The following is a 14,938-nucleotide window of genomic DNA, read 5'->3' as shown; positions in this document are numbered from 1 at the left end:
ATTCTGGTACATTGTCTCTTTGTTCTCATTGGTTTCAAAGAACTTCTTGATTTCTGCCTTATTTCATTATTTACCCAGGAATCATTCAGGAGCAGGTTTTTCAATTTCCATGAAATTGTGTGATTTTGAGTAAGTTTCTTAATCCTGAGTTCTAATTTGCTTGCACTGCAGTCTGAGAGACTGTTTGTTATTATTTCAGTTCTTTTACATTTGCTGAGGAGTGTTTTGCTTCCAATTATGTGTTTGATTTTAAAATAAGTGCCATGTGGCACTGAGAAGAATATATATACTGTTGATTTGGGGTATTGAGTTCTGTAGACGTCAACTGGGTCCGCTTGATCCAGAGCTGAGTTCAAGTCCTGAATATCCTAATTAATTTTCTGTCTTATTGATCTAATACTGATAATGGGGTGTTAAAGTCTCCCACTAATATTGTGTGGGATTCTAAGTCTCTTCATAGGTCTCTAAGAATGTGTTTTATGAATCTGGGTGCTCTTGCATTGGGTGCACATATGCTCAGAATAGTTAGCTCTTCTTGTTGAATTGTTCCCTTTACCATTATATAGTGCCTTCTTTGTTTTTTTGATCTTTATTGGTTTCAAGTCCATTTGGTCAGAGAATAAGATTGCAATCCCTGCTTTTTTTGGCTTTCCATTTGCTTGGTAAATTTTCCTCCATCCATTTATTTTGAGAGTGTGTGTATCTTTGCATGTGAGATGAGTCTCTTGAAGACAGCATACCAATAGATCTTGGCTCTTTATCTAGTTTGCCATTCTGTACATTTTAATTGGGCCATTGAGCCCATTTACATTTAAGATTAGTATTGTGAATCTGATCCTGTCATCATGATGCTATTTGCTTATTTTACACACTGGCTGACACAGTTTCTTTGTAGTGTCATTGGTCTTTATATTTTGGTGTATTTTTGCAGTGGCTGGTACCAGTTTTTCCTTTCCAGTACATATTTAGCACTTCTTTCAGGAGCTCTTGCAGGGCAGGCCTGGTGGTAATGAAATCCCTCAGCATTGCTTGTCTGGAAAGGATTTTATTTTTCCTTTGCTTATGAAGCTTAGTTTGGCTGGGTTGAAAATTCTTTAAGAATGTTGAATATTGGCCCCCAGACTCTTATGGTTTGTAGAGTTTCTGCTGAGAGATCCATTGTTAGTCTGATGAGCTTCCCTTTGTATGTTACCTGGCCTTTCTCTCTGGCTGCCGTTAACAATTTTTCCTTCATTTCAACCTTGGAGAATCTGATGATTATGTGTTTTGGGGTTGATTTCATGGAGTATCTTAATGGTGTTCTCTGTATTTCCTGAATTTGAATGTTGGCCTGTCTTGCTAGATTGAGGAAGTTCTCCTGGATAATATCTAGAAGTGTGTTTTCCAGCTTGTTTCCATTCTCCCTGTCTACTTCTGGTACTCTAATCAATCATAGGTTTGGTCTTTTTAGGAAGTCCCATATTTCTTGGAGGCTTTGTTCATTCATTTTCATTCTTTTTTCTCTATTGTTGTCTGCATGTCTTATTTCAGTAAGGTTGTCTTCAAACTCCAATATCCTTTCTTCTGCTTGGTCAATTTGACTGTTGATAGTTGTGTATGCTTCATGAAGTTCTCATGCTGTGTTTTTCAGCTCCATCAGGTCATTTATGTTCCTCTCTAAACTGATTATTCTAGTTAGTAATTCATCTAACCTTTTATCAAGGTTAACATGCTCCTTTAACTCATCTTAATTTTTTTATTGCCCATCTTCTGAAGCCTACTTCTGTCAATTCACCCATCCAGTTCCATGTCCCTGATGGAGAAATGTTGCAATCATTTGGAGCAGAAGATGCACTCTGGCCTTTTGGGTTTTCAGCATTTTTTCATTGATTCTTTCTATCTTTGTGAGTTTGTCAAGTTTCGGTCTTTGATGCTGCTGACCCTTGGATGGGGTTTTGTGGGGGCCTTTTTGTTGTTGTTGATGCTGTTGTTGTCATTTTCTGCTTGTTTGTTTTCCTTTCAATAGTCAGGTCCCTCTTCTGTAGGGCTGCTGCAGCTTGCTGGGAGTTCAGTTCAGGCACTACTCATCTGATTTGCCCCCGTGACTGAAGATGTCACTTGAGGGGGCTGGAGAGCAGCAAAGATGGGTGCCTGCTCCTTCATCTGGGACCTTTGACCTTAAGGAACACCAACCTGATGCCAGTAGGATCGCTCCTGTATGGAGTATCTAACAACCCCTGTTGGAGGGTCTCACCCAATTGGGTGGCACAGGGAGCAGGACCCATTTAAAGAAGTACTTTGTCCCTTGGTGGAGCAGGTGTGTTTTGCTGAGGGGAAACCCACTCATCTGGGCTGCTTGGATTCCTCAGAATTACTAAGAGGAGAGGCTAAGTCTGCTGGTTCACAGAGACAGCAGTCACCCCTCCTCCTATGTTGATGAATTACTGAATGGTTTCCAATTTGAAGCCATTACAAATAAAGCTGCTGTGACCACTCATCAAGTCTTTGAATGGGCATGTGCTCTCCTTTCTCTGAGATAAATCTCTAGGAGTGGTAGGACTGGTTGCTATGGTAGATGTATATTTATCTGTTTAAGAAACTGCCAAACTATTTTCCAAAGTGATTGTACCAAGTTATATTCCCATGAGCTGTATATAAGAATTCAAGTTATTCTGCATCCTAGCTAACACTTGGTATGGTCAGTCTTTGATTTTAGGCATTCTAATCATTATCTAATAGTGTCTCATTGTGATTTTAATTTTCACCTCCTTAGTGACTAATGAGGTTGAACATCTTTTCATGTACCTATTAGCCATCTGTGTATTTTATTTGGTGAAGTATCTGATGTCTGTTAAAATCTTTTCTCCGTTAAAAAAATGGGTTGTTTGTTTTCTCTTTGAGTATTAAGAGTTCTTTATATATTCTGGATATAAGGACTTTCATCAGATATGTGATTTGCAAATATTTTATCCAAGTTTGTCTTTTCATTCTCTTAACAGTGTTTTTTTTTAAAAAATAGTTTAGTTCTTACGTTTGATGAAGGCCAATTTATCATTTTTTTTCTTTATGGATTCTGCTTTTGGCATCATGTCTAAGAAATTTTTGCCTAATCCAAGGTCTCAAAGATTCTCTCGTAGGTTTCTTCCAGAAGTTTTATAGTTTTATAATTTACATTTAGGCCTATAATACATTTTAAGTTAGTTTTTGTATATCATGTGAGGTTTGGTTCAAAATTCACTATGCATATGGATCTCCAATTGTTCCAGCACTATTTATTAAAAAGTCAAAAAGACTGTCCTTTCTCCACTAAATTGCCTCTGTAGATTTGTCAATAATCAATTGTCCATATATATGTAGCTCTATTTCTGGACTCCCTGTGTTCTATTAATCTATTTGCTGTTTTGTGCCAGTGACACTATTTTGATAGCTATAACTTTATAATTAATTAATCTTGAAATCAAATGTATTAATTCTCTTACTTGGTTATTCTTTCTAAAATTTGTTTACATTATTTTAAGTACTCTGCATTTTCAAATGAATGTTAGGATCAATTTATAAGTTTCTACCAAACAGTATGCTGGGTTTTAAATTTTGATTATATGGAATCTGTAGATAAATTTGGGGAGAATTGATATAACAATATTAAGTCTTCTGACCTGTGAACATGGTATATCTACTTTTTTTTTCTGTTTTCTTTTTTGAGATGGAGCCTTACTCTGTCACCTAGGCTGGGGTGCAGTTGCACGATCTTGGCTCACTGCCCGAGATCAAACGATTTTTGTGTCTCAGCCTTGCCAGCAGCTGGGATTATAGGCATACACCACCATGCCCAGTTAATTTATATATTTTCAGTAGAGAAGGGGTTTTGCCATGTTGGCTAAGCTGCCTTGAACTCCTGACCTCAAGTCATCCGCCTGACTCGGCCTCCCAAAGTGCTGGGATTACAGACGTGAGCCACCATGCTCAGCCATGGTATATCTATCCGTCCATTTATGTAGGCTTTCTTCTATTTTTCTCAGCACAATTTTTAGTTTTTAGTGTATTGTTCTTGGATATCTTTTGCTAAATTTATCCCTGTGTATTACATTTCTTGACGCTGTTTTGAAAGGCATTTAAAAATCAATTTCTGATTGTCTATTGCTTACATATAGAAATAAAATTGATTTTTGTATATTGATTTTATGTCCTGAAACTTTGCTAAATTCAATTATTAGTAGCTTTTTCATTGATTCCATTGGCTTATCTACATAGATGTATTAATTTCAAAATGCTGCTTACACAAATTACCACAAATGTAGTGGCTTTAAACAGCAAACATGTATTTTCTTACAGTTTTGGAGATCAGAAGCCCAGAGAGTTTTATGGGGCTACTGTGAATTTGTTGACAGGGTTAATTCCTCCTGGAGGCCCCAGGAAAGAATCCATTCCTGCCTCTCCACTTCTAGGGTTGGCTCATGGCCCTTTTCTCTATCTTCAAAGCCGGCTTCAAAGCACCTTCTCTCTAACTTCCTGTCTTCCTCTTATAAGGACCTTTGTGATTACATTGGTCCACGTGGATAATCCATGATAACTCCCTTATCTCAAGATCCTTAATTTAGTCACGTCCACAAAATCTCTTTTTGTATAAGGTAACATTCACAGGTGTCAATTCACAGCTTAGGACATGGACTTCTTTGGGGTGCCATTATTCAGCCTATCACGATAGAAAATCTTATCTCCTATATATAAAGATAGTTGTGTCTTTCTTTTTCAATCTGAATGCCTTTATTTTCCTTGTCTGAATGCAGTAGCCAAACCTTCAGTATAGTGTTGAATAGAAGTGGTGACAGTGAACATTCTTTCCTTGTCCTGATCTTAGGAAAAAAGCATTCAGCCTTTTACCCTTAAGTATGACATTAGCTGTTAGTTAGAAACTTTCTGTGGATACCCTTTATCAAGCCAAGGAAGTTCCCTTCATTTTTTTTTCTTACCAGTAATAGATGTTGAATTTTGTCAAATGCTTTTTCTGTATCTATTGAGGTGATCACGTTTTTTCCCCTCAGTTTCTTCATATGATGAATTACATTGATTGCTTTTCAAACATTAAACTAAACTTGAATTTCCAAGATAAGTCCCACTTGGTCATGGTGTATTATTCTTTTTGTGCATTTTTGGATTTGATTTGCTAAATTTTGTTAAGAATGTCTGTATCTATGTTAATGAGTGATATTAGACTGCAGTTTGTTTTTCTTCCTTGCTTTTAATGTCTTTGGTTTTGGTATCAGAACAATGCTGATCTCATAGAATGACTAGGAAGTATTCTCTCTTCTTCAATTTTCTGGAACAGTTTGTATGGAATTGGTTTTCTTTCTTTCTTCAAGATTTGGCAGAATTCATCATGGAAGCCACCTGTGTCTGACTGCTTTCTTTCAGCTTTTGTATGTCTAACAGAGTCTTCAGTTTGCCTTTGTTTTTATTTTTTTATTTTTATTTTTTGAGACAGAGTCTCGTTCTGTTGCGTAGGCTGGAGTGCAATGGCACGATCTCACTGCAACCTCCGGCTCCCGGGTTCAAGTGATTCTCCTGCCCCAGCCTCCTGAGTAGCTGGGATTACATGTGCACACCACCACACCCGGCTAATTTTTCTATTTTTAGTAGAGATGAGGTTTCACCAAGTTAGTCAGGTTGGTCTTGAACTCCTGACCTCATGATTTGCCTGCCTTGGCCTCCCAAAGTGCTGGAATTACAGGCGTGAGTCACCACGCTCAGCTTGCCCTTGTTTTTAAAAGAGGGTTTCAATGGACACAGAATCCTAGGTTGACAGTTAAATTTTATTTTATTTTTATTTATTTATTTATTTTTAAGACAGGGTCTTACTCTGTTGCCTAGGCTGGAGTGCAGTGATGTGATCTCAGCTCAATGATGCCTTGACCTCCTGGGCTCAAGCGATCCTCCCACCTCAGTCTCCCGAGTAGCTAGGACTACAGGTGTGCACCACCATGCCTGGTTAATTTTTGCATTTTTTGTAGAGATGGGGTTTTGTCATGTTGCCCAGGCTGGTCTTGAACTCCTGAGCTGAAGCAATGTGTTCGCCTTGGCCTCTTAAAGTGCTGGGATTACAGGCATGAGCCACTGTACCAGGCTGACAGTTTTTTTTTTGTTCCCTTCAATACATTAAAGATGTTGCTCCACTCTCTTCTTGCATTGTTTTTGATGAGAAATATGCTGTCATCCTTATCTTTGTCCCCGTGTATGTGGCATATCTGTTTTCTCCTTTAATTTTAAAATTGGTTTTGAGCAATTTGAATATGATGTAGTTGGTGCTATTATAATATTTTCTTCATGTTTCTTGTGCTTGAGCATGTTTATTTATTGGGCATATTGAATCTGAGAGCTTGTAATTTTTTTTCAAGATTTAGAAAAAATTTGGCCATTATTTCTTCAATCCCCCTCATGCATACATTTTGTAGATCTGAACTATATGTACACGTTAAGCAACCCCTATCCCCAAATCTGAAATTTGGAGTGCTCTAAACTCTAAAACTTCTTGAGCAGTGATCTGACACTCAAAGAAAATGTAGCATTTTGGATTTCAGATTAAAAATGCTCAAGTGATATGTATTGTGCAAATATTCAAGAATCTGAAAAAGTCTAAAATCAGAAACACTTCTGGTCCCAAGCATTCTGTATAATAGGCTGCTTGAAGTTGTTCCATAGATCACTGATGCTCTTCTCATTTTTTTTCAGAATCTTTTTCCTCTGTTGTTTCATTTTGGACAGTTTCTATTGCTATTTCTCTTGCAGTGGCTAAACTGCGGTCATACCATTAATATATATTTCATTCCATATACTGTACTTTTCAATCTTAAAAGTTCAATTGAGGTATTTATTATATCTTCTATATCTCTGTTTAACTTTTTGAACATATAGAATAACAACTGTTTTACTGTCCTTGTCATCTAATTCTAAGAACACCTTTGTCAGTTCTGAATCCATTTCAGTTGATTACTTTTTCTCCTCAATGTGAGTCATATTTTTCTGCCTGTTTGCAGGTCTCACAATCTTTCAGTGGCTACTATAATTTTACTTTGCATTCCCATAAATATTCTTGAGCATTGCTCTTGGACACAGGTTACTTGGAAGCAGTTTGATCCTTTTGGCTTTTGCTTTTTGATAGGTGGGGCCAAAGGTTCATTTATGCTAGGTCCAGTTATTCTCCATTCCTAAGGCTAGACCCTTGTTAGTACCTTACCCAATGCTCTGTGAATTGGAAGGGTTTTTAAAAAAAATATATAATATTAATGAAGACCATACTTTAAAATATAAGCTTTGAGTATTATAGCCCGCTTGATAATTGTCTGCAGATACCAGAGATCATTTTATGGTGGGCCAGAGTGGGACACAGAAGAACAACAGCAGACATGGCAGATGATGGATGATGAAAGAAAAGAATCTGCATCTGAGTGGGACAAAACCCACATCCTTTAGTCATCCCAAAGAAAGGCTCTCCAGTTCCTTAGTGATAAAGTACTAAAACCTGTTATCAGAATCACACTACATATTGTTTGTAGTTTGACACATATATATTTGGGTTTAAGTCAGGCAACTTAACCCAGTTAATCACAAGTCTATGTTTATATAACTTAATAACATAATATTTATAAAGCTTCAAATTAAAAGAACCACTTCCTGTTTCATTACTGATAGATGTCTGAACTGGACAGCTATCAAATGAGAATAGTTGTCCAAATTCTGATGCCAAGGGAGTGGATGGGGCCTGAATATGGGTTGCTTCTAACTGAGAACACTGCTCATTATTTTCATGCAAGTAGCCTCTTTTAGTTACAACAACCACTTCCGCTAAATTTATAAAATATTTACGTATTTAAAACTTAAACTTTTTTTCCGTGTAAAAAAGTTAATGTAGTTTCCTTTTATCTTTTCATGAGTCTTTTTTCATACTACATAGCCTGGAATTTCAGGGGGGTCAAGTGAAGCTGAGGCAGAGGGAGAATGTATGTGCAAATGAGAATGTCCGTTTACTTGGGGTCCAAAAGTGATAGTTACCACTCTTATTTGCATATTTTCAATGACTTCACAAATGAGGATGAGTAGAAATAAAAGAATCATGCCTCTTCCTCTTCCTCTTCCTCTAGCTCCTCATCAACCTCTGCTTCAGTCTGGTAGTCTTCTGTTTCTTCCTCATAATCTTCCCCAGTTAACTCCCATGCAGTATATTGAAATGGTTCTAGAGAAAAGGAGAATCACTGGGGAAAATATTTTTAGCATAAAAAGTTATTAGCATATTACTATAAGGTTAAGAAAATTAATTATTATTATTAGTCTCTTAGATTAAATATGTATGCAAATAGGCCTTTGTAAGTTCCTTATGTGACAACTGGTCAGTATGGCCAGAGGTGTTTGGACCGCGTGGCTGTTCTGATTGGTCAGGACCTGCACTGTGATAGTTGTTAAGTATTTTATACATCGGCCTTGGATATATTGAACATTTACTTCATAAACCATCAAGGAAGGCTTTCAAGTTTCAAAATGCTTCTAATACTATTGCCTGCTCTTGATAATTAATGTTATGATTAAAGCCCTTACTTTCCATAGTCTCAACTACTTTTTGAAGTAATTCCTGTGGAGTTCTGTCAGCAATCTCCAAGTTTAAAATTTTAATGTAAGCCTCACTAATTGTTGCTTCCAGCTGTTTCCAGAGGATGATGAAAGAATTAATCTTCTCTTTAAATGGCTCCATTTCAGGAACATCAGGATAAGAGTCTTCTGGAAACTCAGGTAGTACAACTTTTGAGTAAAAGACAAAGGAAAGAAAAAAGGGGCTTTAAATATCCTATCTTTAGCCATATTGCCAAAATAACTTATACTTTGTAGTATTTTTAAACAGTTGAAAAAAATATTCTAAGCAACAATATACATTCATAAATTTATAATTTAATTATATTTTGTTCTTACATTTGCTGTAGATGTATATTTACTTGTTACTAAAACTCAAGCTTTTGGATAATTAACATGAGTTTCTTAAGGAAACTTTAACTGTTAATAAAAAATGTATAAAACAAATTTGTGTGAAAACCAGTGTTATAATCTGGTTTGATACACTTTTAATGGAGTAAGCCAAATATTTATGTATGTCGATTAGCATACAACATAGAAAGAAATAAGTATGAAGCACCTACTATGCCTAAAATTAGGGACCCATTATAAGAAAATATGGAAAGTACTTTTATGCACGAACTACTTTCATTTTACAGTCTAACCTGTTTCAGATAATTTTTCAGTTTCCAGGCCCTCTTTGGATCCTTTTGGGATTTCTGTTTCCACTGTAGTTTCCTCAATAGGCTCAGATACTTAAGAAAGAAATCTAATAGTTAGTGTTTGAATTTTAAAACATTATTCCTTTATGAATGTTTTGGCACAAAGAGCACTTCAAATAGTTTAAATTGTATATGAAATGTCTAATAGAAAGTACAGTTTTTGTTAGGGAAAGAATGGCATAAGAATACACAATTAAAAAGGCAGAAAATAAAGAATATTCTTAAACACGTAAAAAGACATGGACTAGAATAATAATTGACACATGATACATAAAATTCTGGCTGATAATTTAAGTATTAATCAAACTTCTTTTAATTTGGCAGTAGACTAATAATGCCTGATATTCCTTTTAATTTCTTATTAAAATACCCATGAAGCTAGGCATAGTGACTCATGCCTGTAATCCTAGCCTTTGGGAGGCAGAGGTGGGAGAATCACTTAAGGCCGGGAGTTCAAGACCAGCCTAGGTAACACAGCAAGATCACATCCCTACAAAAAATGAAAATTAGCCAGGCATGGTGGCTCATACCTGTGGTCCCAGCTACATGGGAGGTTGAGGTGGGAAGACCACTTGATCCCAGGAATTCAAGTTACAGTGAGCTACGATCATGCCACTGCACACCAGTCTGGGTGACAGAGCAAGACACTATCTCTATTAAAAAAAAAAGTTTTTCAAGAAGATACACCAAAAAAGATCACAAAGTGGCAATGAGAGATGATGATATTGCAAAGTCCCAGCTGTAGGTGTAGGCATGGAGAGATTTAAGAGAATCTCAACTAATTTCACTGTTGAATGTATAGATTGAAAACTTTTCCTGAAGGATGTAAGACATGCTGCACATACAGATCCAGCAGAGGTGGTTTCAGGGAAGGCAGGCCTAATTATCTGTCTTTTCATCCTACTCTGCTCCTAGTTCTGAAACACAAGTTTTGCATAGACAAAAATACATAAATCTATATGTACATGTACATATGTATATACACACACACACATATTCTGCAACACTGTGGAAACTGTCTTCTGAGGTAGCTAAAATGATACTTGGGTCCTCTTTCAACAGGATCGATAATGTTTAATACTCAATAGAGCAGGAAGTAGAAGGGGACAAGCCTGGGGCTGGCCTGGTGGTGACATGTTTAATTGTAGGTTGTTCAATTAAGAAAATCATTATAAACCATGGAAGAAAAGAAAGAACACCAAGAATATACAGATAATTCTACAATGCCTTAGCTTCTCTGGCTTAATCAAAGACTGCAATAGCTGGGGGTAAAAATCTAGCCTTAGTCTAGAAGAGCCATATAAGATGAATATTTACTAAATATTACAACTTGAACTAGGTTGATTTGCATTAACCTATATCAGATATAACAGGTCTATATCTGAGAGTGCCAGGCAAGAAGTCTAAGTGAAAGGTACACGTGTGTGGTGGTCAGGGTAGGGGGGCAGGGTTCTTATAAATACTCTACCTACCCTTCCTGTTGGTAAATGAAGAGTTGGAAATATTCTGCTTCATCCAAGGATAAGTCCACAAAAACAACAAAAATAAAATCGATGAAGAAAAAGAGAGTATTGATCCAAAGATTCAGATGAAAATTTTACTTCTGAAGACAATTTATTATATAAAGCAGAGTAAATTTTACAAGATGTATGCTTGGAGTACTAAAAAACCAAGAGAACAACTGAGTCTATGAAATAAAAATCACGAGGCATAAAGATAGACCAGCCTAAAATAAAGGCAGAAATACAAGAAAGGTAACTGAAGTACGAAAACAATGCAAGGAAATCTAAAATGCAATAGTAGAGTTAACATATGCATTGGGAATGTTCTCACAAGTGGGAGCTAAGCCGTGGGTATGCAAAAGCATACAGAGTGGTATAATGGACACTGGAGACTCAGAAGGGAGCAGGGTGAGAGGGGAGCGTGGGATGAAAAACCACCTATAGGATACAATGTACACTACTTGAGTGATAGGTATACTAAAACCTATTTGTATAATTTCCGTATTTTCTATAGTTAGCACATATTTTTATCAAACCTGGATGGATGTATGATTTTGAAACACACAGTTCAACATCAACTATATCAGAACTATGATCACTGTCTTTAATAGACATTTTTCAAATTTCTATTCAATATATTCATTAATTTTGACCTGCAGATACAGTGTACAGCTAAACCATTCTAGAGTTTTTATTTTCAGGATCAGATTTTTCTCAGGTATGCTACTGTGCTTTTTCCATGATATAAGGAAAAATTTACAAAACCTTTTTTTCAGGCAAAATTTTTTTCCTATAGCAGTAGTTCTTAACTGTTAGTATGTAAAAGAATCACTGGGGTGTTCATTAAAATGTAGATTCCTAAATTCCATCCTAGACTTACTGAACCAGAACCTGCATAGAGCTCAGAGGCTTACTTTAAAATAAGAACCATAGGTGATTCTGATACAGCTGATCTACCACCTATACTATGAAAAAATATTTCTCTTTTATGTGAAACTCTAAAGCCTCAGTTAAGCATTTAAGAATTTGAGCGGATGATCCCTTATTTCTTGGATGAAATCACGAACCTGAGCCTAGGCATTCCTGCAACCTGCATCTGTGCAAAGGCAGTATGGTAGATACTGTTGGTTGGCTCCCTCAAACCCCCTCTCATTCTTCTATTCCATTGGCTTCTACCATCTAGGCAAGGAAGCCAAGTCCAAATTAAATTCCCAGATTCCCTGCAAGTAGGGGTAGACAATGATACAATATCCTGCTCAATGAAATGTAGGTGAAAGTCTCTGGGAACTATCTATTTCTTGAATTAGAAATAAAAAGTAAAAGCTTGCAAGAGGAGACATTGTGTCTGGATGCAGCAGCCAGCTTTGGATTGTGAGGATGGAGTCAGATACTGGAGAGAAGTGCAGGAGGAAAGAAGATGCTTGTGGCTTCGATAACTTTTTAAGCGAACAAACCAGCCTGGGGCACTTAGATGTGCATAATACTCAATATACTTGTCAGAATGAAACACATGCACGTACAAGCCGCGAAATATGAATTGTGTAATTTTCATTAATTTCCCTTAGTCTTGCTTATTTTGTAAACTCACAGCAGTTCCAAGCCCTTAACTGCTCCAGGCTAGCATCCAGTTACAGGTATCTGAAGACCTTTTAGTTTGTAGGGTGAGTTTCATATTCAATACTAACTCTGCTTGAAAGCATTTGCAAGCCTCATTCCCACCACAGGTGGGTACCCCATCTTCTTGCTTTAAGCCCACTCTCTAGTCCTTGGAGTGGTTTTCATTGCACATAGACTCCCTCTTGCCCTGTCCCATCCAACAAATGAGACCTCTGAGGTAGGGCTTAAAGAGTTAATGCTCTTATATTTACGTTTAAAATGCTCTTATATTTGCATTTAAAAATGGCATTACACACCACAAAGATGAACTGTAAAATTCATGCTAATAATTTAAAATTTTAATTTAATTTTTCTTTACTTAGAGCAACATTAAATAGCAAACAAAAAAATAGCATGACAAATTGAGAGAGAGACTCTGGAAGAAAGGAAAAAGTGTTATATTTTACTACCTTTAATGACACTTCTTTCCTGCTTTTTGAACAACATGCCCCAGAAATTACATAGCCAGCTGTGCTTCTGCATGCCAGTGCTGGGGCAGAGCAAACTCCGCTTTCCTACCACACTTGAAACTGTGAGATTTGGACTCAATGGCTGCTCTTTGGGGGCTCATCTCTCCATTCTCAGCCAGCTTCCATTTTACCAACATACATACATACACACATGCCCAAACAGACACATTAATGCACATGAGTAGAATTAAGAACTTGCTATCAATAAAGTCTAACCTGCTTCAGGCTCAGTTTCAGGGGCCTCAGATGCTTCAGACTCCTCAGGTAACAATGACCCTCGGGTATCGTGAGATACCTCAGGTGCCTCAGGCTCTTCGTGAACTTCCAAATCATCACCTTCAATCTCCTCTTCATCCTCATTATCAGTCTCTTCAGCTTTTAAAAAAATTTGAAGAAATAAATTATCATTTGGTTGAAGTCAACAAATATTTATTGGGTGTTGACAAGTGCTGAAGCCAAGCAAAGAATACAAAATGGTCCCTGCCCTCCTAGAGTATGTAGTTTAATGGGGGAGATAGAAAAATTATCTATATATTATAGCTATTCACATGCAGTGGTAAAGGATGACAGTCATCTGCTCGGAGTGCTATGTGAGTACCTAACTAGGGGTTCATTCAAAAATGAAATGTTTATGGCAGTTCCAAATATCCTTACAGTAAATCTAGAAATAGCCCAATGTCCAAAGAAAAGGCTACATCAGCAACATTCAATATAGTAGCCACTAGCTACATGTGGCTATTGAGCACTTGAAATGAGTCTAGTCCAAATTGATATATACTGCAAGTATAAAACACACAGTGAATTTTAAATATTTAATATGAAAAACTAAATATAAAATATGTGACTTTCAGAAAATTTAAAGTTCCATGTGTGGCTTATATTATGCTTCTAATGGGTAGCACCAGGCTAGATTATACATATAATGATCGATTTTCTTACAGTTAACAAAAAAGAATAAATCATGTAGTGGGATAATCAATATATTAAATGTAAATACAAAATACAAAAATTAGCTGGGTGTGGTGGCACACACCTGTAGCCCCAGTTACTCAGGAGGCTAAGGCAGGAGAATTGCTCAAACCCGGGAGGTGGAGGTTGCAGTGAGCTGAGATTGTGTCACTGCACTCCAGCCTGGGTCATGGAGTGAGACTGTGGCTCAAAACAAACAAACAAACAAAAAAACAAAAAAACCCCAAACAACCCAGAACTAGTAGCTGGTTTAATAACTACCACAATTTTGGAACAGTGATAAACATTTAAAAATACGTAAAATTATAATGTGATATGAAAACATCTTCATTTCTATTGGTGACAAAGTCAAGGTATTGCTAATACTATTGTGGTTTGTTGCCTATATTAATTGCGCATTGAAGGACATAATAAATTTCAGTTAAACGTTAGTGAAAATAAATTTTGAATTATTTTCCAGTTAAGTTCACACATCTCTGAATTTTACCCATAGACCCTAGGTTAAGAGCTCCAGTCTTTTTTTAACATCTGTTTTATCTTTAAAAAATTTTTTTATTCCAAAAGTTTTTGAGGAACAGGTAGTGTTTGGTTCCATGGAAAAGTTCTTTAGTGGTGATTTCTGAGGTTTTGGTACACCTATCATCCGAGCAGTGTACACTGTACCCAATGTGTAGTCTTTTATTCCTCATCTTCCTCCCACCTTCCCCCAAATTCCCAAAGTCTAGTATATCATTCTTATGCCTTTGTGTCCTCATAGTTTAGCTCTCACTTATAAGCGAGAACATACGATGTTTGGTTTTCCATTCCTGAGTAACCTCACTTAGAATAATGGTCTCCAACTCCATCCAGGTTGCTGCAAAAACCATTATTTCGTTCCTTTTTATGACTGAGTAGTATTCCATGGAATATATATTATATATATAATATATATATCACATGTTCTTTATCCACTCATTGGTTGATGGCATTTAGGCTGGTTCTATATTTTTTCAATTGTGAATTGTGCTGCTATAAACATGTATGTGCAAGTCTTTTTCAAATAATG

The 14,938-nt window shown here is 36.6% G+C and overlaps 1 protein-coding gene across 11 annotated transcripts in view; it reads right to left on the bottom strand.

Moving 5' to 3' along the window:
* The window catches only part of AK9 (adenylate kinase 9), a 145,375-nt gene that overhangs the window by 15,945 nt on the left and 114,492 nt on the right, over positions 1 to 14,938 (bottom strand). For 9 of the 11 annotated variants that reach the window (XM_031667531.1, XM_031667533.1, XM_031667530.1 and 6 more), the window contains 4 exons: positions 13,141 to 13,299; positions 9,240 to 9,329; positions 8,566 to 8,766; positions 8,091 to 8,206 (listed from right to left, as the gene is read on the bottom strand). In XM_031667531.1, coding sequence (XP_031523391.1) covers positions 8,091 to 8,206; positions 8,566 to 8,766; positions 9,240 to 9,329; positions 13,141 to 13,299 — 566 coding nt within the window. Of the gene's footprint in view, positions 1 to 8,025; positions 8,226 to 8,565; positions 8,767 to 9,239; positions 9,330 to 13,140; positions 13,300 to 14,938 lie in introns of all 11 variants that reach the window. The other 2 variants (XR_002521825.2, XR_002521826.2) reach the window with 2 other exon arrangements.

This window comes from Papio anubis, chromosome 6 (assembly GCF_008728515.1).
Source record: "Papio anubis isolate 15944 chromosome 6, Panubis1.0, whole genome shotgun sequence".
In the NCBI taxonomy this organism is placed as follows: domain Eukaryota; kingdom Metazoa; phylum Chordata; class Mammalia; order Primates; family Cercopithecidae; genus Papio; species Papio anubis.
Note: the sequence above shows the minus strand (reverse complement) of the source record. Positions and strands in the feature narration are given on the sequence as shown.